General features: G+C 44.2%; 1 protein-coding gene across 7 annotated transcripts in view; it reads right to left on the reverse strand.

Annotated features, from left to right (window-relative positions):
* The window catches only part of LOC135540236 (band 4.1-like protein 1), a 182,622-nt gene that overhangs the window by 58,988 nt on the left and 96,717 nt on the right, over positions 1-26,917 (reverse strand). For 6 of the 7 annotated variants that reach the window (XM_064966758.1, XM_064966757.1, XM_064966755.1 and 3 more), the window contains exons 4-13: positions 21,962-22,066; positions 17,806-17,848; positions 16,986-17,061; positions 16,406-16,624; positions 9,292-9,379; positions 8,689-8,841; positions 7,193-7,290; positions 6,313-6,488; positions 5,845-6,089; positions 4,818-4,853 (exon numbers count right to left, since the gene is read on the reverse strand). In XM_064966758.1, the coding sequence (XP_064822830.1) occupies positions 4,818-4,853; positions 5,845-6,089; positions 6,313-6,488; positions 7,193-7,290; positions 8,689-8,841; positions 9,292-9,379; positions 16,406-16,624; positions 16,986-17,061; positions 17,806-17,848; positions 21,962-22,066 (1,239 nt within the window). The remainder of the gene's footprint in view (positions 1-4,817; positions 4,854-5,844; positions 6,090-6,312; positions 6,489-7,192; positions 7,291-8,688; positions 8,842-9,291; positions 9,380-16,405; positions 16,625-16,985; positions 17,062-17,805; positions 17,849-21,961; positions 22,067-26,917) is intronic. The other variant, XM_064966754.1, reaches the window with a different exon arrangement.

The raw sequence follows: 26,917 nt of genomic DNA on the forward strand, positions 1-26,917 counted from the left end.
ATTTCTCAACGGCTGGCCATGCCTTCCGCCTGGCTACTCCAACATTGGCCAACAACTCTGCCCCCACCGCAGCTTCTCGCCCAAGCCCTTCCAGGTTCTCCTTTACCCAAATCCAGATAGCAGATGTTCTGAAAGAGCTGCAAAACCTGGACCCGTACAAATCAGCTGGGCTTGACAATCTGGAGCCTCTATTTCTGAAACTATCCGCCGCCATTGTCGCAACCCCTATTACTAGCCTGTTCAACCTCTCTCTCATATCGTCTGAGATCCCCAAGGATTGGAAAGCTGCCGCAGTCATCCCCCTCTTCAAAGGGGGAGACACCCTGGACCCAAACTGTTACAGACCTATATCCATCCTGCCCTGCCTATCTAAGGTCTTCGAAAGCCAAGTCAACAAACAGGTCACTGACCATCTCGAATCCCACCGTACCTTCTCCGCTGTGCAATCTGGTTTCCGAGCCGGTCACGGGTGCACCTCAGCCACACTCAAGGTACTAAACGATATCATAACCGCCATCGATAAAAGACAGTACTGTGCAGCCGTCTTCATCGACCTTGCCAAGGCTTTCGACTCTGTCAATCACCATATTCTTATCGGCAGACTCAGTAGCCTCGGTTTTTCGGATGACTGCCTTGCCTGGTTCACCAATTACTTTGCAGACAGAGTTCAGTGTGTCAAATCGGAGGGCATGCTGTCCGGTCCTCTGGCAGTCTCTATGGGGGTGCCACAGGGTTCAATTCTCGGGCCGACTCTTTTCTCTGTATATATCAATGATGTTGCTCTTGCTGCGGGCGATTCCCTGATCCACCTCTACGCAGACGACACCATTCTATATACTTCCGGCCCGTCCTTGGACATTGTGCTATCTAACCTCCAAACGAGCTTTAATGCCATACAACACTCCTTCCGTGGCCTCCAACTGCTCTTAAACGCTAGTAAAACCAAATGCATGCTTTTCAACCGATCGTTGCCTGCACCCGCATGCCCGACGAGCATCACCGCCCTGGATGGTTCCGACCTTGAATTTGTGGACACCTATAAGTACCTAGGTGTCTGGCTAGACTGTAAACTCTCCTTCCAGACTCATATCAAACATCTCCAATCGAAAATCAAATCAAGAGTCGGCTTTCTATTCCGCAACAAAGCCTCCTTCACTCACGCCGCCAAACTTAACCTAGTAAAACTGACTATCCTACCGATCCTCGACTTTGGCGACGTCATCTACAAAATTGCCTCCAACACTCTACTCAGCAAACTGGATGCAGTTTATCACAGTGCCATCCGTTTTGTCACTAAAGCACCTTATACCACCCACCACTGCGACTTGTATGCTCTAGTCGGCTGGCCCTCGCTACATATTCGTCGCCAGACCCACTGGCTCCAGGTCATCTACAAATCCATGCTAGGTAAAGCTCCGCCTTATCTCAGTTCACTGGTCACGATGGCAACACCCATCCGTAGCACGCGCTCCAGCAGGTGTATCTCACTGATCATCCCTAAAGCCAACACCTCATTTGGCCGCCTTTCGTTCCAGTACTCTGCTGCCTGTGACTGGAACGAATTGCAAAAATCCCTGAAGTTGGAGACTTTTATCTCCCTCACCAACTTCAAACATGTGCTATCTGAGCAGCTAACCGATCGCTGCAGCTGTACATAGTCTATTGGTAAATAACCCACCCATTTTCACCTACCTCATCCCCACACCATTTTTATTTATTTACTTTTCTGCTCTTTTGCACACCAGTATCTCTACCTGTACATGACCATCTGATCATTTATCACTCCAGTGCTAATCTGCAAAATTGTAATTATTCGCCTACCTCCTCATGCCTTTTGCACACAATGTATATAGACTCGCCTTTTTTGTACTGTGTTATTGACTTGTTAATTGTTTACTCCATGTGTAACTCTGTGTTGTCTGTTCACACTGCTAAGCTTTATCTTGGCCAGGTCGCAGTTGCAAATGAGAACTTGTTCTCAACTAGCCTACCTGGTTAAATAAAGGTGAATTTTTTTTTTTTTTAATAAAAAACCTACCGAGAGAGTTTTCATCTATATTCTTTGTATTTGTTTACACACCACCACAGTCAGAGGCTGACACAAAGATATCATTGAATGAGCTGTATTCTGCCATAAGCAAACAAGAAAATGCTCACCCAGAGACAGCGCTCTTAGTAGCCAGGTTACTTGAATGCAGGGAAACTTAAATCAGTTTTCCCTAATTTGAATCAACATGTTAAATGTGCAACCATAGGGAAAATAACTCTGGACCACCAATACTCCACACACAGAGATGCAAACAAAGCTCTCCCTTGCCCTCCATTTGGCAAATCTGACCATAATTCTATCCTCTTGATTCCCGCTTACGAGCAAAAATTAAAGCAAGATGCACCAGTGACTAGATCGATAAAAAAATGGTCAGATGAAGCAGATGCTAAGCTACAGGACTTTTTTGCTAGCAGAGACTGGAATATGTTCCGGGATTCCTCCAATGCATTGAGGAGTACACCACATCTGTCATTGGCTTTATCAATAAGTGCATCGATGACGTTGTCCCCACAGTGACCGTACGTACATACCCAGAAACCAGAAACCATGGATTACAGGCAGCATCCACACTGAACTAAAGGCTAGAGCTGTTGCTTTCAAGGAGCGGGACTCTAACCTGGAAGCGTATAAGAAATCCATATTGCTATTCATTGACTACAGCTCAGCGTTCAACACCATAGTGCCCTCAAAGCTCATCAATAAGCTAAGGACCCTGGGACTAAACATCTCCCTCTGCAACTGGATCCTGGACTTCCTGACGGGCCGCCCCCAGGTGGTAAGGGTAGGTAACAACACATCTGCCACGCTGATCCTCAACACAGGGGCCCCTCAGGGGTGTGTGCTCAGCCCCTCCTGTACTCCCTGTTCGCTCATGACTGCACGGTCAGGCACGACTCCAATACCATCATTAAATTTGATGACACAACAGTGCTAGGCCTAATCACTGACAACAACGAGACAGGCTATAGGGAGAAGGTCAGAGACCTGGCCATGTGTTGCCTGGACAACAACCTTTATCTCAACGTGACCAAGACAAAGGAGATGATTGTGGACTACAGGAAAAAGAGGACCCGAGCACGCCCCCATTCTCATCGACAGGGCCGCAGTGAAGCAGGTTGAGAGCTTCAAATTCCTTGGTGTCCACATCTCCAACAAACTAACATGGTCCAAGCACACCATGACAGTCGTGAAGCAGGCACGGCAAAACCTATTCCCCCTCAGGAGACTGAAAAGATTTGGCATGGGTCCTCGGATCCTCAAAAGGTTCTACATCTGCACCATCCTGACTGGTTGCATCACTGCCTGGTATGGCAACTGCTCGGTCTCCGACCGCAAGGCACTACAGAGGGTGGTGCGAACGGCCCAGTACATCACTGGGTCAAGCTTCCGGCCATCCAGGAACCTCTATACCAGGCAGTGTCAGAGGAAGGCCCTAACAATTGTCAACGACTCCAGCCACCCTAGTCATAGACTGTTCTCTCTGCTACCACACGGCAAGAGGTACCAGAGTGCCAAGTCTAGGTCCAAGAGGCTTCTCAACAGCTTTTACCCCCAAGCCATAAGACTCCTGAAAATCTAGTCAAATGGCTACCCAGACTATTCACATTGCCCTCCCCCTCCTCTCTCCACACCGATGCCACTCTCTGTTGTCATCTATGCATAGTCACTTTAATTAACTTTAATTAACTACCTACATGTACATACTACCATAACTAACCGGTGCTCCCACACATTGACTCTGTACCGGCAACCCCCTGTATACGTATATTGTTCTTTTTTACTGCTCCTCTTCAATTACATGTTACTTTTATCTCTTATTCTTATCCGTATATTTTCGGTTGGGGGCTCGTAATTAAGTATTTCACTGTAAGGTTTACACCTGTTGTATTTGGCGCATGTGACTAATAAAATTTGATTTGATATAGGCCTACACACTCTCCCTCACATCTCTCTTTCACATACTCCCATTCTCACACACATCCTCTTTCACACATACACACACACACACACACACACACACACACACACACACACACAGGCATACATACCCACTCTTGCAAATGCAGCCTAACTTTGAAGCATCTCTTTTAGTGGCATATTCCTTTTCAGTTCTTCCTGTGCCATCTACATTTTGTGAATAGCCTAGTCAGTGGGTCAAGTTATCAGGTTCCTAGCTAGCTAGTTAACATGACTAGATAGTTAAACAATAAATAAAATATGTAAATACAATATAAATTGTCTCGCAAGTAATTTAAAATGGGCTGCGACACGCGCACCAATTTCAGGCAGAAAGAAAAACATAGCTCTGGTGATATTTGGCATAATTTTGCCTGGAGGCCCACGGTCTTCAGCCATGTAAAGGTGCAAGCTAAGACTGTAGCTGTGTTCCGTGTTGTGTTCTGCGCTTAAAATGTTCCGTGCGGTGAAATGGAGACACGATTAATGACATCAAAAATATTTACCGCTGATAAGCATGTCATGCCTTAACCCGTTATTAACGTGTTAATTTGACAGCCCTTAAAATATTGGCTCTCCAATGAACAGCATCAAATGAATGCTTTGCAGCTTCAATGTAATACTTTGGGTGCAAACAAAGATATGATGTTGCAGAAGATTACTCACTGTATGTCACTTAGGCATACTGCTAGTTTATCACTAATATGCGGGATTACTGAACACAAAAAGACTGGTAAGCATAGGGCCATCTCACAGACTGACAGACAGACAGACTGACAGAGAGACAGACAGGCCACCAGACACCAAATACCTCCTGTATATTGTCAAGTGGGGACCCAGCATCCTCCTTTTGCCAGCGAGGGTTAAAGAGAGAGAGAGCATATTAGTGAATGACAGGAAGAGAGAGCAAGAAAGAACAGCAGCAGGAGAAGTTGGTTGGCTTGGCATGAGAGATAAGTGAAGGTTCGATACAGCAGTTAGTGATGATAGTGAGCTATACTGGTTAGCCTCCGAGTGGCAGAGAGGGAGCAGAGTTCATTTTGCTTTAAATATTTAGCTTTAAACCTCAGCAGAGAATGTCACAGTGGTACCCAAAGTTCCAGCGGTACACTCTAGCACCAGCAGCACCCCTGCAGTCACTGCCATCTGACAATCTGCACTGATGGACTCCTCCACCCTGACACAAACATCATATCCACACAAGATGTGTGTCTCTCTAAGCTTCCATAGGTATCATCCTACTTATACTGCATTGTATCCTTACTTATAGCCTATTTCCATCCTAGAGTGGCGCCTACCATCAAATGTGAATGTTTTTGATTCTGAGAAACAAGTAGGCTGAGCCTGGGTCCACAAATATGTTTGTGTTTTATCCAACTCCTATGTCATGTAGCCTAGGGAATGTTTTTGGAGTTGGCTAAAGCACATACAGATCAATCAACCAGGCTAGGTTGGGCCATTTACCCTCTGAACCAAATATGACCACCATAGTATCTTAAGTCATATAGCTACCCTCTAAAGGCTTCCTCCCATCTGCCTAACAGTACCTTGCCCTAACCCAGGGTTTCCCAAACTCAGTCCTCAGGACCCCAAAGGGTGCATGATTTGTTTTTGTTTTTCCCTAGCACTACACACAGCTGATTTAAAATAATCAACTAATCATCAAGCTTCAATCATTTAGATCAGCTGGCTGTGTAGTGTTCGGGGCAAAAACCAAAACTTGCTCCCCTTATGTCCCGAGGACCGAGTTTGGGAAATGCTGCCCTAACCCTTATCCTAACAGTAACAGTAACTTGATAACCTTAACCCTAACAGTAACGTGATAACCCTAACAGTACCTTGATCTCCTTCTTCTTGCTGGGGGTGGGGACACCATCCTCATCCTCCTCTTGGTCGTGGTATTCCTCTAGATCCTGTTCCTCATCCTGATCCTCCTCTTGGTCCTGCTCCAAACTGGGTGGTTCCAGTTCTGTCTCCTGTTCGTCCCCAGAGGGGCTGTGGAGGTGGGGGTGTTCACTGCCACTGTGCTGGGACAGACCATCCTGGTTTTCACACATGGCCGACACTGGCCGGGAGAACTCTGCTAGTTAGACCAAGGCACAGTGGGACTGTTTTATTATGAGAGAACAGTCCAGCATTAGATATACATACAGTAAGTATATGGCCACATCTACAGTACATCTTAAGACACTGTCTTTAGGTATGAAAAAATATCCCATAGCCACTAATGTATCATTCAATATTTTCACTTTTAACAATTGTTCGTTGTGTGAGTAGCCCTTGAGGAACACCACTATGGTACCTACCTCCGTCCAGACTGCGGGACAGCAAGTACCTCTTGCTGGTGGAGCGTTCAAAGTGTGGCGCGGGCCGGTCTATGAGAGCGCTGGCCTGCCGTGTCTGGGCCTGGGTTCGCCCACTGTATCGAAACTTAGAGCCCATCACCAAGAAGCCCTTAGGAGGAGGCTCTGGAGACACTAACCTGGAGGTGTATAGTCCACAGACAGAGAGGAATTCATCAGCCCTAATTCTGGGGACTTTAACCTGAAGATTACCTGCCATTTTGGTTGCAACAGTATAAAAACAACAAGGGTTAACTTAAAATACTGGGGAAAGAGAAATTCCCCATCCTTGCTTTAGAGCAATACGATTGAGAGAAAGACCAGATGTTAGTATAAGATTAGTTACTGGATGTAATAAATAACTTTGTAAAATGCTGAGAACATTGGACTCTGATCTTTGCACTGTTGCAGTGTTGAAAACATTGCTTTATACTACTGTATGTGGTTCCCTATTCCCCTTACAGTGAATTCCTCAAAGCCTGAGGTAACAGGGGTAGAGAAGCACCAGAGATACAAAGTAACATGAGGAGGAAACAGAGAGGGAAACACCCTGAGCCTCTGTGTAGTGCTGGCTGCTGTGGAAAAAATGCTGCTGTGGATGGTGCCTATAGGGAGACGGAGCCCTGATCAAAGCTGTGCTCTAATCACTCCTGAGCTTCCCCTGTAGCAGGATACAGTAGGTGCTGTAGGCTGCTGGGAAGAAGCTACTGAGTGATGTGGACAGGAGGGATGTGAGTGTTGAGATGGTAGCTATATTTGGCTGCCTAAGATGAAGAGGACTTGAGGAGAAATGGCTTGCTAGGCGTAACATAATAGAGTCCTACTCCTTGAAGGGAAAAGATACCTGAAGAAGGTGTGGTGCTCGATGCAGACCTTCCACAGTCTCTTAGCCGCCCGATGGTTTGGAAGCTTGAAGCCAATAGTGCTCTCAAACTGCTCGTACTGGTTTCAGAGAGGGAGACAGAAACAGAGGGAAGGAGGGAGGGATGGGCAGTTGTTTACTGTGGTTACATAGATTAGAGTATGAGGGAGTGACAGCAGTTTTGAATGACATGATACATTCTTAAAAATAACCTTGACATGCATCATCACTTTATTTCATATTCCAAACTGTCACAATTTTAAGTTATATGCTGTTCAACTACATTTGCTGAATCGGCTTGTCACTCAGGAGATGCAATGAGCTCTAAGCAAAAAGACACCGTGTGAAACTATCCACTGCTTTAAATCCCCGGACGGTTAACACTCCCAAGAAAGCACACGACACTCTTGGAAAAAAAAGGTGCTATCTAGAACCTTTAAAGGTTCGTTGGCTCTCCCCATAGGAGAACCCTTTGAATAACCCTTTTTGGTTCCATGTAGAAACCTTTCTAAAGAGGGTTCATGGAACCCAACATGGTTCTACTTGGAACCTAAATTGATATCTTATTGGGACAGTTGAATAACCCCATTTGGTACACTTTTTTTCTAAGATTACAGTAATCGGCTCTCCCTGAAATTACAGCCCTGTGACCACCAGACAGATTCCTGCACTGAGCTGAGCAAAGGACTAAGAAACTGCAGTTTTCAGACAGCAGGGACAAATATGAGGGTGGCATTTCATGGCTCTATATTTATACTTTTCATCCCTATATTCTGGGTGCTGCTGCAGCTGCACTGGCCGTGTTAAAAGCTCCCTTTATCCCTCTCTTCCACTGGTTCACTATGGGGCTCTGTCACTTCAGAAGGCCTGGCCAGACAGCCTGTCACACTGGGCTGGGGCTCAGCTCAGTAGGCTGCAGAGGTTGAGTCTGCAGCGCTGCAAGAACTGAACAGGGACTTGGAGAGAGGGGCAGGCTATAGATTCTAAGCCTGTGGAGCAGCAAAATTGTGGGGGGAATACTATTTTTCATTGGCATTTATTTAGCAAGGATAGTCCACTCAGTAATACTTGCCACTGTTTTCCAGGGAGTCCTGGCTTCCATAGAATCAATAAAAACATATACAGCATACCCATTGGCATACATTCACAAGCACATCTAAAATCACAGCATACACATCACACGTGGTAGCATACATACAAATCCAAGCACACATTACAACTATGTGTACTGCTCTTTTGAAGGCGGAAATGCTAGCTAGCTGTCATGTAGATAAGTCCAGCTTGTTCCAGAGCAATGGTCCACATAACATTTTCCAGGAAGTTGATTTAATTCCACGTGGTTAGTTCCACACTGTCTTTAGCTGGTCGTATTTCCAGTTCTAACAGAAATGGAGTGCATACATTTCTCAACGCATCATTTTGTAAGGTGGTAAAACCTCAACTACAGTGCAGCCATTCTATCATTTGGTTCAGCCTACCTCTCCGGGCCGGATCTTGATATAGAAGTTACTCCTCTTGTAGGATATCTTGAGAATCTTTGGCCAGGCGAAGCGGTTGATCCTCAGGCGGTCGCGGTATATCAGGAGGCCGTTGGCACATACGCCCAGCATGATGTCAATCCCTTCTGAATCCTGGAGCAGCCAAGAGCCAGCATGGCAGAGTAGAGGATGATGAAAAGAGAGGAAGAAGAGAGGGAAGGAGAGGAAATAAAGCAATATGTTGGTGTATAGGGTCAAATAAATCACATAGGAACATAGATGCACAAAATGTCCTATGTAACCAATAAAATCTCATAGTTTGAAACTGGATTAACATCTATGTTTTACACATTAATTCCATGTGGTTACAGTCTTAAATCCACGTGGTTACAGGGTTAAAACAGAAACAACTCAAAGTATCATCAAGTAATCTCACGGCTTGCTAGAACATTGTGAACTGCGGTGGAGTAGTATTCTAAGCAGCTCGCTCTGGCTCTGAGCATCATGAATTTGCGCCCAGGCCTATATCAACGTTCTCAGGGCCTTTTCAAAAGTCCAAAATCAAAGTCAATATCTAGTGATCAGGCTGATGTAACAGCATACCTTGGCATGATGGAGATCCACCCCATACATGGATAGCTTCTTAGCATTTTCTAGGAAGTTGATTTCTGCGTCAGCTGGCGTCATACCCCTGAAACAAAAATACATCTACTCACACAGGAGAACACATTTAATATTTTAGAGTGGTAGGCCTGATATATCCATTCCCATGTCTCTTCCTCCACCTTTGGCCAAGAGCCAAGAGCTGTTGCCATGCCTGGACAGGGAGGGAGGAGACCCTGAGACTGGGGAAGTGTTGATAGTGTTGGCAAGGCCTCCATGTAGACAGCCATGACAGATGCCAGGGCAATGTGGTGGCATTTGTCAACATATGTATGATGTGTTGTTGGACACTGTCTGAGTAGAGCTGTTTCAACAGGCTCCAATGTTTCCATATGAATGAGAGATGGAGATGAAACCAGTGACGTAGTGGGGACTATTATGCAGGTATATGCTCTATACCCACTCAGTGGTCATTGCGTATACTCACTTCTTAATCCCCACTGATGCGCATCAAAGTAGTATAGTGGAGGTATACGCTGTATCAATGATGTACTGTAGAACAATAGAGAAATCATGCACAAAGTAACCTACACAAATGCAAAGCACATGAAATATATTCATGCGAGTCGCACACATAGCCTAGTAGTTTCAACGGAATACCATCTGTCAGGCAGCAAGAGTGCGCAGCTCTCAACTGGAAGGCACATGGAGCAGCTCACAGAAGAACGACATCGGTAGTTGGTAATGGAGGGAAGGAAAGACATTTCAATGTATGATATCTACCAGTAAATGCTAACAAAGGCAACAATGGGTATGCAAACCAGGTATTGAAAAGGTGTGGTCCGAGTCTTGTGTGGCGGAGTCTAGGAATATGGCTTTGCTGTTCTGTTCAGGGACTTTACAAGACTACTATGAGCCAGGAGACGTCACGGCCGGCTCTAAAATGGTCCTGGGTAGAGGTGGAGCGAGGGAGTGCACAGGCAAGTGTGTTGCAAAAGGAGGAGAAAGTGAGAGAATGATAACAAGTAGAGAGAAGCTGAATTCAGAAAGTAACTTAAGTTGGAGTATCAGAAATAGGACGTGCTAGTTCTGGAAAAGGATTGTTCCATACCACCATGTCATTTCGCCTTCGGGATTATCGTTGGCTACACATGCCTCTCCCTAATGTCAATATGCCTTGTCTACTGCTGTTAACGTTGTCCCACCCTCCACACATGCGGAGATCTCACCTGGCTTAAATGGTGCCTCCTGAGACGCAACCGCTCTCATCGTCACTCAATACCGAGGTTAACCTCCACTGTGCTCACATCCTACCATACCCTTGTCTGTACATCATGCCCTGAATCTATCTATGCTCCTTTTATTCTCTGTTCCCAAAGCACTAGACGACCAGTTCTTATAGCCTGTAGCCGTACTCTTATCCTACTCCTCCTCTGTTCCTCTGGGGATGTAGAGGTGAACCCAGGTCCTGTAGCCCCCAGCACCACACCTATTCCCCAGGCGCTCTCACTTGTTGACTTATGTAACCATAAAAGCCTTGGTTTCATGCATGTTAACATCAGACGCTTCCTCCCTAAGTGTGTTTTATTCACTGCTTTAGCACACTCCACCAACCCTGATGACCTATCCGTGTCTGAATCCTGGCTTAGGAAGGCCAACAAAATCCATCCCCAACTACAAAATTTTCCGAAAAGATAGAACTGCCAAAGGGGGCGGAGATGCAATCTACTGCAGAGATAGCCTGCAGAGTTCTCTCATACTATCCAGGGCTGTGCCCAAACTATTCGAGCTTCTACTTTAAAAAATCCACCTTTCCAGAAATAAGTCTCTCACCATTGCCACTTGTTATAGACACCCTCAGCCCCCAGCTGTGTCCTGGAAACCATATGTGAATTGATTACCCCCCATCTATCTTCAGAGTTCATACTGTTAGGTGACCTAAACGGGGATATGCTTAACACCCCGGCCGTGCTACAATCTAAGCTAGATGCCCTCAATCTCACACAAATTTGCAAAGAAACCTTCCAGGTACAATCCTACATCTGTAACCATGGGCACCCTCATAGATATCATCATAACCAACTTGATCTCTATATACACCTCTGCTGTCTTCAACCAGGATCTCAGCGATCACTGCCTCATTGCCTGCGTCCGTAATGGGTCCACGGTCAAACGACCATGCCTCATCACTGTCAAACGCAACCTAAAACACTTCAGTGAGCAGGCCTTTCTAATCAACCTGGCCCGGGTATCCAGGAAGAATGTTGACCTCATCCTGTCAGTAGAGGATGCCTGGTTGCTCTTTAGAAGTGTTTTTCTCACCATCTTAAATAAGCATGCCCTGTTCCAAAAATGCAGAACTAAGAACAGATATAGCCCTTGGTGCACCCCAGACTTGACTGCCCTTGACCAGCACAAAAACATCCTGTGGCGTATTGCATTTGCATCGAATAGCTCCTGTGATATGCAACTGTTAAGGGAAGTCAGGAACCAATATACACAGTCAGGTAAGAATGCTAAGGCTAGCTTTTTCAAACAGATATTTGCATCCTGTAGCACTAATTCCAAAAAGTTTTGGGACACTATAAAGTCCATGGAGAATAAGAGCACCTCCTCCCAGCTGCCCACTGCACTGAGGCTAGGAAACACTGTCACCACCGATAAATCCACGATAATCAATCATTACGGCTGGCCATGCCTTCCATCTGGCTACCCTTACCCCGGCCAACAGCTCTGCACCCCCGAAGAAACTTACCCAAGCCCCCACCCACCCACTTCTCCTTCACCCAAATCCAGACAGCTGATGTTCTGAAAGATCTGCAAAAGCTGGATCCCTACAAATCAGCTGGGCTAGACAATCTGGACCCTCTCTTTCTAAAATTATCTGCCAAAATTGTTGCAACCCCTATTACTAGCCTGTTCAACCTCTCTTTCGTATCATCTGAGATCCCCAAAGATTGGAAAGCTGCCGCGGTCATCCCCCTCTTCAAATGGAAAGCTGCCGCGGTCATCCCCCTCTTCAAAGGGGGAGATACTCTAGACCCAAACTGTTATAGACCTATAGCCATCCTGCCCTGCCTTTCTAAAATCTTAGAAAGCCAAGTCAACAAACAGATCACTGACCACGTCGAATCCCACCATACCTTTTCCACTATTCAATCTGGTTTCCGAGCTGGTCATGGGTGCACCTCAGCCACGCTCAAGGTCCTAAACTATATCATAACCGCCATCGATAAAAGACAGTAATGTGCAGCCGTCTTCATCGACCTGGCCAAAGCTTTCAACTCTGTCAATCACCACAATCAACAGCTCTCAAATGACTGCCTCGCCTGGTTCACCAACTCCTTCTCAGATAGAGTTCAGTGTGTCAAATCGGAGGGCCTGTTGTCCGAACCACTGGCAGTCTCTATGAGGGTGCCACAGGGTTCCATTCTCGGTCGGACTCTTTTCTCTGTATATATCAATGATATCGCTCTTGCTGCTGGTGATTATCTGATCCACCTCTACGCAGACGACACCATTCTGTATACATCTGACCCCTCTTTGGACACTGTGTTAACAAAACTCCAAATAAGATTCACTGCCATACAACTCTCCTTCCGTAGCCTCCAACTGCTTTTAAATGCAAGTAAAACTAAGTGCATGCTCTTCAACCGATTGCTGCCCCGCACCCGCCCGTCCGACTAGCATCACAACTCTGGGCGGTTCTGAATTAGAACATGTGGACAACTACAAATACATAGGTGTCTGGTTAGACTGTAAATTCTCCTTTCAGACTCACATTAAGCATCTCCAATACAAAATTACATCTAGAATCAGCTTCCTATTTTGCAACAAAGTCTCTGTCGTGTCTTTACTATCATTAAAATACTTTTAGTTTTTATCAAAGATTCTCTGTAATTAGTATTACGCTATTAAACTGATTAATCATGTAACTGTAATTAACTAGGAAGTCGGGGCACCAAAGAAAATATTCAGATTACAAAGTTATAATTTTCCTAATATAACTTTTCAGATATTTTCATATCTGAACAATTGTCTTCTGATTAAGGAATTCTTTACATCACGTTAGTCTCATTCCAAACATTGTAAAATGTTGGTTATCTGCATGAACCCAGTCTTCACTATGAGTCATCCATACATCAATTGTCTTAAAATCATTTATTTACTAACTAAGTAATTCACAGAAATAAATAAACAAACAGTAGATAGTTACAAGGAAATGATAACGGAGTTTCCCTAGTGGGAAAAACTGGCATCGCGGCTGTTTGGTGTACAAAAGGGAAGTGGGGGTCGACTGAGATAAGACAACAAACAGTTGATAATTATAATAATTGAAATGCTAATCCTTTGCACATGAACGCTCACTCATTCGGGAACAATTGCAATCACTATATACTATATATGTGGTGGCAGGGTAGCCTAGTGGTTTGAGTGTTGGACCAGCAACCAGAAGGTTGCAAGTTCAAACCCCCGAGCTGACAAGGTACAAATCTCCCGTTCTGCCCCTGAACAGGCAGTTTACCCACTGTTCCTCAGCCATCATTGAAAATAAGAATTTGTTCTTAACTGACTTGCCTAGTTAAATAAAGGTAAAATAAATATTTATCAATCACTGTACCTGTACACAGCCCATCTGTAAATAGCACACCCAACCGCCTCATCCCATATTGTTTTTGTTTTTTTTGGCTCCCCAGTATCTCTACTTGCACATCATCATCTGCACATCTACTACTCCAGTGTTAATGCTAAATTGTAATTATTTCACCTCACTTGTACATAGACTTTTCGATTGTGTTATTGACTGTTTATCCAATGTGTAACTTTGTGTTGTTATTTTTGACGCTCTGCTTGGCTTTATCTCGGCCAGGTAGCAGTTGTAAATGAGAACTTGTTCTCAGCTGGCCTACCTGGTTAAATGAAGGTGAAATAAAAAAAGAAGAAGTTTTTTTTAGTTCAATCGATGGAGCAAGCTACCAGCCAGAGTGATGTTACGGTAGCTAGTTACCCATCGGAGTGATGGACATCAATGAATTGTTAATAACAGCTGTGAGTTGAAGTAATTTTGTTATAAAAGATTTCTGTGAAAGTGATTGAACTTTCTGTTTATGTTTTGAAAGAAGAGGACATTAACGTTTGACAATACATAGTAGTGCAAGTATAAGAAGGGACACTGTTGGTCCAAACACACCAAGACAGTCGTGAAGAGGGCACGACAAAGCCTATTCCCCCTCAGGAAACTAAAAAGATTTGGCATGGGTCCTGAGATCCTCAAAAGGTTCTACAGCTACAACATCAAGAGCAGCCTGACTGGTTCCATCACTGCCTGGTACGGCAACTACTCGGCGTCTGACCGCAAGGCACTACAGAGGGTAGTGCGTATGGCCCAGTACATCACAGAACCTCTACACCAGGCGGTATCAAAGGAAGGCCCTAAAAATTGTTAAAGACCCCAGCCACCCCAGTCATAGACTGTTCTCTCTACTACCACATGGCAAGCGGTACCGGAGTGTCAAGTCTAGGACAAAAAGGCTTCTCAACATTTTTACCCCAAAGGCATAAGCCTCCTGAACAGGTAATCAAATGGCTACCCGGGCTATTCTATTGTGTGCCCCCCCAACCCCTCTTTTTACGTTGCTGCTACTCTCTGTTTATCATTATTGCATAGTCACTTTAACTATACATTAATGTACAATGTACATACTACCTCAACTGGGCTGACTAACCAGTGCTCCCGCACAGTGGCTAACCCGGCTATCTGCATTGTGTCCCACCCACCACCTGCCAACACCTTTTTTATGCTACTGCTACTCTTTGTTCATCATATATGCATAGTCACTTTAACCATATCTACATGTACATACTACCTCAATCAGCCTGACGAACCGGTGTCTGTATGTAGCCTCGCTACTTTTATAGCCTCACTACTGTATATAGCCTGTTGTTTTATTTCTTTACCTACCTATTGTTCACCTAATACCTTTTTTGCCATATTGGTTAGAGCCTGTAAGTAAACTGTAAGGTGAATACCTGTTGTATTCAGTGCACGTGACAAATAAACTTTGATTTGATTTGTTAATGTGAACATTCATGCCTAATTAGCCATTCAAAGGAGAAGAATATTACCGTGACAACGTTGCAGACTACTTCTATTGTTTTAGTCCCTGCCAGCCCTCATACAGTCCCTGCCAGCAGAATTGTATTTTCTTTAGTACTGCCTTGGGGTAGGGGGCCTAACCTGTCTTAGGTATTGGGATGTATTGCAGGTGGATGCTCCATGCTATTAACCACATAATCTGAGTGAGTTGTTTTTTTTACGTTTCACCCTATGCTATTAGGAAAGATGCCACTAATACTAAGTACTGTGGTGAGGTTAAATGTGTTGGACAGTAGAGACGCAGCTCTGGTTGTTATTTGAGAAAAACCCTACAAAAACAGTTATTTTCTACCTGTTATACTTAGTTAAATCTTTGGATGTGAAATTCAGTCCACATGCTCTGTTTGAATGAATATTTCTAAAGGCTTTCCCAAAAAACCTTCCCAATTAAATGCTAATTGCAAAGAACATCTCCTGGCAGAATGATATTGTGATGATTTGTATCAATGGGAGGGCACTTGTTTTTCAAACTCTGCCATCGCATGTACTCTGTAGGCCAACATTGTTGTACAGTTGGCCTATAGAGACACCGCTAGCCAAACTGTCTCTTGATAGGTGCATAACTGAATTAAAGGGCAACTACATCATCCCCTCAAAAATTCCCAAACATCAAAAATGTTTTCCTGATATTGTTTAAGAGCATTGTTGTGGACGAATGACATCGTATTTTTTTTAAATATATATTTTTTAATTAAACCTGAAAAAAACTATAGGAAAACATAGAATTTTGAAACAGGGCGCTTTCCTTTGCCAGACGGGCCATTTGATCTGTGTAATCCCATTTCTCCAGGCACCACTACACCACTGGATGTAACCAAAATGGATTTACTACAAACATGCAACTGAAATAAATCTAACTGGGCCAAGAGCATTTATTCTGATCATGTGACCATAGTCATGGCCCTATCATTTTTCTGGTGGTCAGAAGATACTCTTGACCCTGAGCATAACTCCTACCTGTAGTTACGATGGAGCTCCATGACCCTCTCCTCCAGTTCTCGCGTCTGATTGGGTGCGAAGCGGAAGTCGCTGACGTAGTCCGGACCGTGGTCATCGGTGTCATAGTCTCCCAGCTCGGCCTGCACGGCGTAGGAACCCAGCAGGGCGTGGGTCACGAAGGAGCAGGGCAGACGGCCTGACAACATGTCATCTCTCAGCTGAAGACACAGGTAGTACCTGTCATAAAAGAGAGAGAGTTCAAATAAGTTCTCACCAAAGGCAAGCTCCAATGAGAATGTTGAGGAGTTCATCCATAACAGCCAGTGAAACTCCAAATGTAGCTAAACCTGGAAATAGAGTATGTTTTTGAATCCTTTGCGGTGAAATATGCCCTGTAAATGATTACAATCGTAAAAAGTATTTCGGTACAAACGTTTGTTGTTTGACAGAGATAGTTCAATGTGAGAACTGATAATTATGAGAGACTTTGCGTGCAGCCAGTTTATATGTATGTACAGTATGTGTGTGTGTATATATAAAAACAGTATGTGAGAATGCTATGGGGGCCTCTTCACACTGCTTTGCTGTACAACAGTACCTGGTGATGTCCTCTGTCAACTGGGAGGGGTCTGGAGGGTAGAACTTGACAGAGAAGGCAAAGTGCCAGGGAGCAGCTGAGGAGCGACACAGGAGATGTGATGAGTTTACTCCCCATGTGGACTGGACATGTATCACAAAGGTGTGAGTGACACACATGCAAAAATAACAGTAGTAATAATAACAACCATAATAATAGTAATAATTAGGAGGGTACTTATATTTGTCCTATTTCACACATGTACAAGTGTGTATTAAAACACATGTGGGAATTGGAAATGTGCGTATCCCAACTCCCCCTGAGACACCCTCAGAGAGTGGGGTCACATGTATGACATAGTCATAAAATCACCATAACATGTGTCACAATAAAGATCTATTTGTGTGAACATTCTCCAGCAGCAGCATAGCAATACACTTATGTTAAACAAACTCATTATATCATCTTGCATAATGGGACTAAAGCTTCTGATTCTACTGCATAAGTATTTAGCAGATTCCATATACAAACAGTATATAATGAAGCAATAAGGCCAGGAGAGGTGTAGTATAGGGTCATTATTCCACGGCTAAGGGCTGTTCTTAGGTACGACGCAACAGGTGCCTGGATGCAGCCCTTAGCCGTGGTATAATGTCCATATACCACAAACGCGAGGTGCCTTATAGCTGTTATAAATTGGTTACCAACGTAATTAGACCAGTAAATAGCATCATTTTGTCATTCCCACTGTATACGGTCTGATATACCACCGCTTTCAGCCAATCAGCATTCAGGAATCGAACCATGGTGTGTGTGCTGCGTGTGGGCCGAGGATACTCACTGCGCATCTGCTTCTTGATCTCCTTGGAGGGGTCCAACCAATTCTGAAAGACATATAGGAGAGACAGAAAGAATTCCCAGGGGTCTGTGAGAGAAGTGGCTAATGCACACCCTGTTGCCACACACTCATTCACCCTGCAATTCTAATTGCAGATGGGTATTCTAGTGAACGCCTTTGCATATGGTTCAATAGAAAGAGGAGGAGAGGGATGCAGGAGGATCCATCCCCCATTGAGACTTTCAGCATGAGGAGATAAGAGTGGCAGGCCCAGCATCTGTTTGCCCATTGTGACAGTAAATGACCACCGGCCAGTTAATATCCTATCAGCTTGTATCACACCAGATCTGTACAATGACATCATTCAGCATGAGAGGCGCTGTCGGTGACAATCCTCCTGCTGCCTTGTGCTAATAAAACGTCCTCCTTCAACGCACACCCTCGTTTCCCTTGTGAAATCTCTCAGATCATTCCCTGCCCTTTGACAATATGTACTGTTAATGTAGTTGAACAGGAAGAGTGAATACGCCTATTGTATGGTTAATAACGCAGGCAGCCGTATGCCGAACCACAAACAGTGAGCTTCCCAGCATCCCGAACCTGAGTGGCACATCCCAGCTGCTGAGTAAGGCTGAAAGCTTTTTTGGCAGTCACTATCACTTCTGCCAGAGTGAAATCAGGAGTGGAAAAGGTTGAAACAGCACAGCAGTCTCCAACATCTTCTTTGGAAAACCACAAGTGTTCCTGACAACTTCAGAACACACAACCTGAAAAATAGACACTAAAAAAACTGAGATCCAACCACAAACTCTCTTTCTCTCACACACACACACACACACACACACACACACACACACACACACACACACACACACACACACACACACACACACACACACACACACACACACACACACACACACACACACACACACACACACACACACACACACACACACACACACACACACACACACACACCCCTGGTGAGGTCCATTTACATTTGAGTAATTTAGCAGATGCTCTTCTCCAGAGCGAATTACAGTGCATTCATCTTTAGATAGCTAGATAAGTAAACCACGTATCTTAGTCGTAGTAGTTACAGTCGTGGCCAAACGTTTTGAGAATGAAACAAATATTAATTTTCACAAAGTCTGCTGCCTCAGTGTCTTTAGATATTTTTGTCAGATGTTACTATAGAATACTGAAGAATAATTGCAAGCATTTCATAAGTGTCAAATGCTTTTATTGACAATTACATGAAGTTGATGCAAAGAGTCAATATTTGCAGTATTGACCCTTCTTTTTCAAGACCTCTGCAATCCGCCCTGGCATGCTGTCAATTAACTTCTGGGTCTCATCCTGACTGATGGCAGCCCATTCTTGCATAATCAATGCTTGGAGTTTGTCAGAATTTGTAGGGTTTGTTTGTCTACACGCCTCTTGACGATTGACCACAAGTTCTCAATGGGATTAAGGTCTGGGGAGTTTCCTGGCCATGGACACAAAATATTAATGTTTTGTTCCCCGAGCCACTTAGTTATCACTTTTGCCTTATGGCAAGGTGCTCCATCATGCTGGAAAAGGCATTGTTCGTCACCAAACTGTTCCTGGATGGTTGGGAGAAGTTGCTCTCGGGGAATGTGTTGGTACCATTCCTATTCTTGGCTGTGTTCTTAGGCAAAAGTGTGAGTGTGCCCACTCCCTTGGCTGAGAAGCAACCCCATGCATACATGGTCTCAAGATGCTTTACTGTTGGCATGACACAGGACTGATGGTAGCGCTCACATTGTCTTCTCCAGACAAGCTTTTTTCCGGATGCCCCAAACAATTGGAAAGGGGATTCATCCAAAAAAATGACTTTACCCCAGTACTCAGCAGTCCAATCCCTGTACCTTTTGCAGAATATCAGTCTGTCCCTGATGTTTTTCCTGGAGAGAAGTGGCTTCTTTGCTGCCCTTCTTGACACCAGGCCATCCTCCAAAAGTCTTCGCCTCACTGTGCGTACAGATGCACTCACACCTGCCTGCTGCCATTCCTGAGCAAGCTCTGTACTGGTGGTGCCCCAATGCCGCAGCTGAATCAACTTTAGGAGATGGTCCTGGTGCTTGCTGGACTTTCTTGGGCACCCTGAAGGCTTCTTCACAACAATTGAACCGCTCTCCTTGAAGTTCTTGATGATCTGATAAATGGTTGATTTAGATGCAATCTTACTGGCAGCAATATCCTTGCCTGTGAAGCCCTTTTTGTGCAAAGCAATGATGATGGCACGTGTTTCCTTTCAGGTAACCATGGTTGACAGAGGAAGAACAATGATTCCAAGCATCACCCTCCTTTTGAAGCTTCCAGTCTGTTATTCAAACTCAATCAGCATGACAAACTGATCTCCAGCCTTGTCCTCGTCAACACTCACACCTGTGTTAATGAGAGAATCACTGACATGATGTCAGCTGGTCCTTTTGTGGCAGGGCTGTAAATGCAGTGGAAATATTTTGGGGGGATTTGCATGGCAACTTTGCAATTAATTGCAGTTCATCTGATCACTCTTCCTAACATGCTGGAGTATATGCAAAATGCCATCATACAAACTGAGGCAGCAGACTTTGTGAAAATTAATATTTGTGTAATTCTCAAAACTTTTGGCCACGACTGTACATTTTCCTCAATATATCAGCAAAGTCAGAGCTAATAGGAAAAGGGAGGAAATGACATGACGAGACTGACATGTCTTATTTCAGATACTCTTTTAAGTGTTTTAGACATTTGAGGGTTTCGGACATTTTCAGAAAATTGTCAGGGACTCCGCTGTCCTAGCATCAGGGGGAAGCTGGTTCAACCATTGGGGTACTAGGGCAGAGAAAAGCTTTGGTCCTCCAGTGTTAAATCAGTGTGATAAACACATTAATAAGCAGCAGTAATTTATTATCCTCAAGAATCTATCTAACGTCGGCCTGGGCCATTACGAAAAAGGCCCTGGGTCTTTTGTCTCCTCTCTGTAGAGCACTCCATTAGTAATAACAACTGTTCTCACTGTTCTGCTAAAGGAGACTGCAGTCATAGTTCACAAAGCAATCATAAACCCAATTAATGTTCTCCCAAATGTGGAGATAAAATTCTCAAAGAGAGGCAGAGAGGAGTGTCTGAGAACTGTGTTTCTTAGAGCTTGGTGAGAGCCTGGTTATCCTAGGGTTATTTTGCATACAATCTTCCCATAACGCCCTGGGAATGGTTTCAGGATAGTTACTTGGCTTTGGAACATTCTCAGCACATTTAAAGCTGAAACCATGTTTCTTAGAGCTTGGTGAAAGTTTATGTACATTTTGCAGCAGGACCGTATTTATTTCAAATATTAGTTTGGTGATATCTTTCCATAAAAACCAAGACTACTTTGCTTTCAATGACTTTGAGAAAACCCGGCCCACAAGACCCACTCTCATCACCGCCCTCTCCCGAGTCTGAGGGCCCGGGGACTCACACTTTACCCGGGGGTGCGGCTTGGCCTACTTTAAAAGCAGATCTAACCAACCTGTGGAACGAGACAGTGCCAGCAATCACATCACTCAAAACAACAACAGAGTTGCACACTCCAACGATTGCAGCACTGGAGATCTCCACTACCAATGTCTCCGACTTAACCACCTGCCTGGAGGCTGACGTGAAACGCCTGGCTGTGGATTTCAAAAAGGTGCAGGAGAGTTGTATGAGTTTAGAGGGATTCTCTCGCCACAATAATCTGAGACTGGTATCGGTAGAAGAGTCAGCGGTAATGCCTCGCGCCACGGATTTCATTTCTGGGCTGCTGAAGGATGTTCTTGCCTTAGATGAGAAGCCCCTGATTGATTGTGCCCACCGGTCGCTGCTCCCAAAGCCCTGGGAAGGTGAGAGGCCCCGTGACATAATTCTTCGAGTGCACTTTTTCCATGAGAAGATGGAGATTCTCTGACGAGCCCCCAATACCACTCTGAGCTTTCAGGTACAGAGCTTCTTCATCTACCAGGACTACCAGCTATGTTATCTGTTATTATGATTTTTCTGAAGACAGTATTTCATGAGAGGAAGAAGTAAGAATGGGGGATAAAGAGAGCAGGGGAGGAAAGGAGGAAAAAAGAGCAGGAGTGGTAAATTAATGGTCACAGCATCTCCATGACAAAGCACTGACCTTTTGGCTTTCTGCATCGCTGTACATCAGGCCAAAGTAATCCTTCTCCAGCAGGTTGAGGTGCTCACACACCATGTCCAGCAAGGCCTGTCCTTTGCAGTGCTTCTGCAGAAACACACACACAAACACACGTGCCACAAATAAAGTCATACGCTGGACCTAGTTTTGTCCCATGGAATAAATGTTGTGGATCTTAATGTTTTTCCTCATAATCCTGGACTATTGGACCACCATTTTATTACGTTTGCAATTGCAACAAATAATCTGCTCAGACCCCAACCAAGGAACATCAAAAGTTGTGCTATAAATTCACAGACAACACAAAGATTCCTTGATGTCCTTCCAGATTCCCTCTGTCTACCCAATGACACCAGAGGACAAAAATCAGTTAACCACCTAACTGAGGAACTCAATTTAACCTTGCGCAATACCCTAGATGCAGTTGCACCCCTAAAAACTAAAAACATTTCTCATAAGAAACTAGCTCCCTGGTACACAGAAAATACCCGAGCTCTGAAGCAAGCTTCCAGAAAATTGGAACGGAAATGGCGCCACACCAAACTGGAAGTCTTCCGTCTAGCTTGGAAAGACAGTACCGTGCAGTACCGAAGAGCCCTTACTGCTGCTCGATCATCCTATTTTTCTAACTTAATTGAGGAAAATAAGAACAATCCAAAATTCCTTTTTGATACTGTCGCAAAGCTAACTAAAAAGCAGCATTCCCCAAGAGAGGATGACTTTCACTGTAGCAGTGATAAATTCATGAACTTCTTTGAGGAAAAAATTATGATTATTAGAAAGCAAATTACAGACTCCTCTTTAAATCTGTGTATTCCTTCAAAGCTCAGTTGTCCTGAGTCTGCACAACTCTGCCTGGACCTAGGATCAAGAGAGACGCTCAAGTGTTTTAGTACTATATCTCTTGACACAATGATGAAAATAATCATGGCCTCTAAACCTTCAAGCTGCATACTGGACCCTATTCCAACTAAACTACTGAAAGAGCTGCTTCCTGTGCTTGGCGCTCCTATGTTGAACATAATAAATGGCTCTCTATCCACCGGATGTGTACCAAACTCACTAAAAATGGCAGTAATAAAGCCTCTCTTGAAAAAGCCAAACCTTGACCCTGAAAATATAAAAAATTATCGTCTTATATCGAATCTTCCATTCCTCTCAAAAATCTTAGAAAAGGCTGTTGCGCAGCAACTCACTGCATTCCTGAAGACAAACAATGTATACGAAATGCTTCAGTCTGGTTTTAGACCCCATCATAGCACTGAGACGGTACTTGTGAGGGTGGTAAATGACATTTTAATGGCATCGGACCGAGGCTCTGCATCTGTCCTCGTGCTCCTAGACCTTAGTGCTGCTTTCACCACATTCTTTTGGAGAGATTGGAAACCCAAATTGGTCTACACGGACAAGTTCTGGCCTGGTTTAGATCTTATCTGTCGGAAAGATATCAGTTTGTCTCTGTGAATGGTTTGTCCTCTGACAAATCAACTGTACATTTCGGTGTTCCTCAAGGTTCCGTTTTAGGACCACTATTGTTTTCACTATATATTTTACCTCTTGGGGATGTTATTCGAAAACATAATGTTAACTTTCACTGCTATGCGGATGACACACAGCTGTACATTTCAATGAAACATGGTGAAGCCCCAAAATTGCCCTTGCTAGAAGCATGTGTTTCAGACATAAGGAAGTGGATGGCTGCAAACTTTCTACTTTTAAACTCGGACAAAACAGGGATGCTTGTTCTAGGTCCCAAGAAACAAAGAGATCTTCTGTTGAATCTGACAATTAATCTTAATGGTTGTACAGTCGTCTCAAATAAAACTGTGAAGGACCTCGGCATTACTCTGGACCCTGATTTCTCTTTTGAAGAACATATCAAGACCATTTCAAGGACAGCTTTTTTCCATCTACGTAACATTGCAAAAATCAGAAACTTTCTGTCCAAAAATGATGCAGAAAAATTAATCCATGCTTTTGTCACTTCTAGGTTAGACTACTGCAATGCTCTACTTTCCGGCTACCCGGATAAAGTACTAAATAAACTTCAGTTAGTGCTAAATACGGCTGCTAGAATCCTGACTAGAACCAAAAAAAAAAAAAAAAAAAAAATTGATCATATTACTCCAGTGCTAGCCTCCCTACACTGGCTTCATGTCAAAGCAAGGGCTGATTTCAAGGTTTTACTGCTAACCTACAAAGCATTACATGGGCTTGCTCCTACCTATCTCTCTGATTTGGTCCTGCCGTACATACCTACACGTACGCTACGGTCACAAGACGCAGGCCTCCTAATTGTCCCTAGAATTTCTAAGCAAACAGCTGGAGGCAGGGCTTTCTCCTATAGAGCTCCATTTTTATGGAACGGTCTGCCTACCCATGTCAGAGACGCAAACTCGGTCTCAACCTTTAAGTCTTTACTGAAGACTCATCTCTTCAGTGGGTCATATGATTGAGTGTAGTCTGGCCCAGGAGTGGGAAGGTGAACGGAAAGGCTCTGGAGCAACGAACCACCCTTGCTGTCTCTGCCTGTCCGGTTCCCCTCTTTCCACTGGGATTCTCTGCCTCTAACCCTATTACAGGGGCTGAGTCACTGGCTTACTGGGGCTCTCTCATGCCGTCCCTGGAGGGGGTGTGTCACCTGAGTGGGTTGATTCACTGATGTGGTCATCCTGTCTGGGTTGGCACCCCCCCTTGGGTTGTGCCATGGCGGAGATCTTTGCGGGCTATACTCAGCTTTGTCTCAGGATGGTAAGTTGGTGGTTAAAGATATCCCTCTAGTGGTGTGGGGGCTGTGCTTTGGCAAAGTGGGTGGGGTTATATCCTTCCTGTTTGGCCCTGTCCGGGGGTGTCCTCGGATGGGGCCACAGTGTCTCCTCACCCCTCCTGTCTCAGCCTCCAGTATTTATGCTGCAGTAGTTTATGTGTCGGGGGCTGGGGTCAGTTTGTTATATCTGGAGTACTTCTGTCCAATTCGGTGTCCTGTGTGAATCTAAGTGTGCGTTCTCTAATTCTCTCCTTCTCTCTCTCGGAGGACCTGAGCCCTAGGACCATGCCCCAGGACTACCTGATATGATGACTCCTTGATGTCCCCAGTCCACCTGGCCGTGCTGCTGCTCCAGTTTCAACTGTTCTACCTTATTATTATTCGACCATGCTGGTCATTTATGAACATTTGAACATCTTGGCCATGTTCTGTTATAATCTCCACCCGGCACAGCCGGAAGAGGACTGGCCACCCCACATATGCTCTCTCTAATTCTCTTTCTTTCTCTCTCTCGGAGGACCTGAGCCCTAGGACCATGCCCCAGGACTACCTGACATGATGACTCCTTGCTGTCCCCAGTCCACCTGGCCGTGCTGCTGCTCCAGTTTCAACTGTTCTGCCTTATTATTATTGGTCATTTATGAACATTTGAACATCTTGGCCATGTTCTGTTATAATCTCTACCCAGCACAGCCAGAAGAGGACTTGCCACCCCACATAGCCTGGTTCCTCTCTAGGTTTCTTCCTAGGTTTTGGCCTTTCTAGGGAGTTTTTCCTAACCACCGTGCTTCTACACCTGCATTGCTTGCTGTTTGGCGTTTTAGGCTGGGTTTCTGTACAGCACTTTGAGATATCAGCTGATGTACGAAGGGATATATAAATAAATTTGATTTGATGATTTAAAGTGTTATTTAATCAAGGGTCAGGTGATTTCTGACCATGTGACCTGGCCTCACTAATTAAAGCATTACGGCACACCTTACAAAAATGTACCATGGTACTACTATGGTACTTTCATTCATACCATGGTCCTACTATGGTCATTTCACGTATACCATGGTATAGTCTGAATCATGATGGTACGACAATGGTACTGCCATTGTACCTAAATATTACCATGGTACTGCATAATTTATACCATGGTATAAATCTGAATCATGGAAATGTACCATTGTTTTAGCTTTCAATTATGATGTTACTGCCATGCACCTAAATAATACCATGGTATTGCATCATTCATAACACAGTAGACGTGGATCCTGGAAATACCACGGTAACTCACAATTATGATAAATGGTACCAATAATTATCATATGGTACCATCTTTATTAATTGTCTATTACCATAACACAATGGTAGTATAATACATTAAATAAAAAAAACAAGGTCAAAAGAGTTTGGTTGGTATTATATTGATGAATTTATATACCAGTAAAGGAAAGTTTTTGATAAAGTCAGCGGCAGGCTCGTACTGTTGGTCCAAATGTGTCTGTAACATCAAAGAAAAAGGGAAATAGGGGTAATACTTTCTATATTAATTAATAGTACCGGTTTTTTTGCTCATCTTTGGGTTCCTTTTTTTGCCAACCTAAAATGTGGGAGAATGTAAAATATATGGCTGCCTAATCCTTGGTATTTTGTAATCATATACTGTATTTATAGTCAAGTGTTGCGCTTGTTTCGGCCCACAGAGGGAGCTGCTCGCTCTAGTGGTTGCGTCACGTGCTCTCACTCTCACGCTAACCTGCCTAGTAAATGAGTCAATTGAATGAGAGAGCCAACTGAAGAGAGAAGCACCAGATAAATGTAATATTTTAAACATTATCATCATGGTGAGCAATTGTAAAGCATAGGATGTGAAACACCCAGTTACGCGGAGTGTAATGATATAATATATTTTTTTATGATGTTTGGATAGTTGAATTAATTTATAAAAGTATGTTAGCATAGAAGCTAACTTCGGCTAAAGTTAGCGCCAGTCAAGCTAGCTTGTCCTAATCATGGCAACAGGACAAACTCCCTTCATTCTTCTCACCATACCCTATCCAGGTCCCAAGGTTTAAGAGGATATACTATGCTACTAGACCATGTGTGTTGTGGTTTTTCACTATGAGCTGAAGGGGTTTAAAAGGGTACTAGGCCTACGCTTTTCCATTGCAGAGCGAGTAGTC

Source organism: Oncorhynchus masou, chromosome 5 (genome assembly GCF_036934945.1).
Source record: "Oncorhynchus masou masou isolate Uvic2021 chromosome 5, UVic_Omas_1.1, whole genome shotgun sequence".
NCBI classification, from domain to species: Eukaryota; Metazoa; Chordata; class Actinopteri; order Salmoniformes; family Salmonidae; genus Oncorhynchus; species Oncorhynchus masou.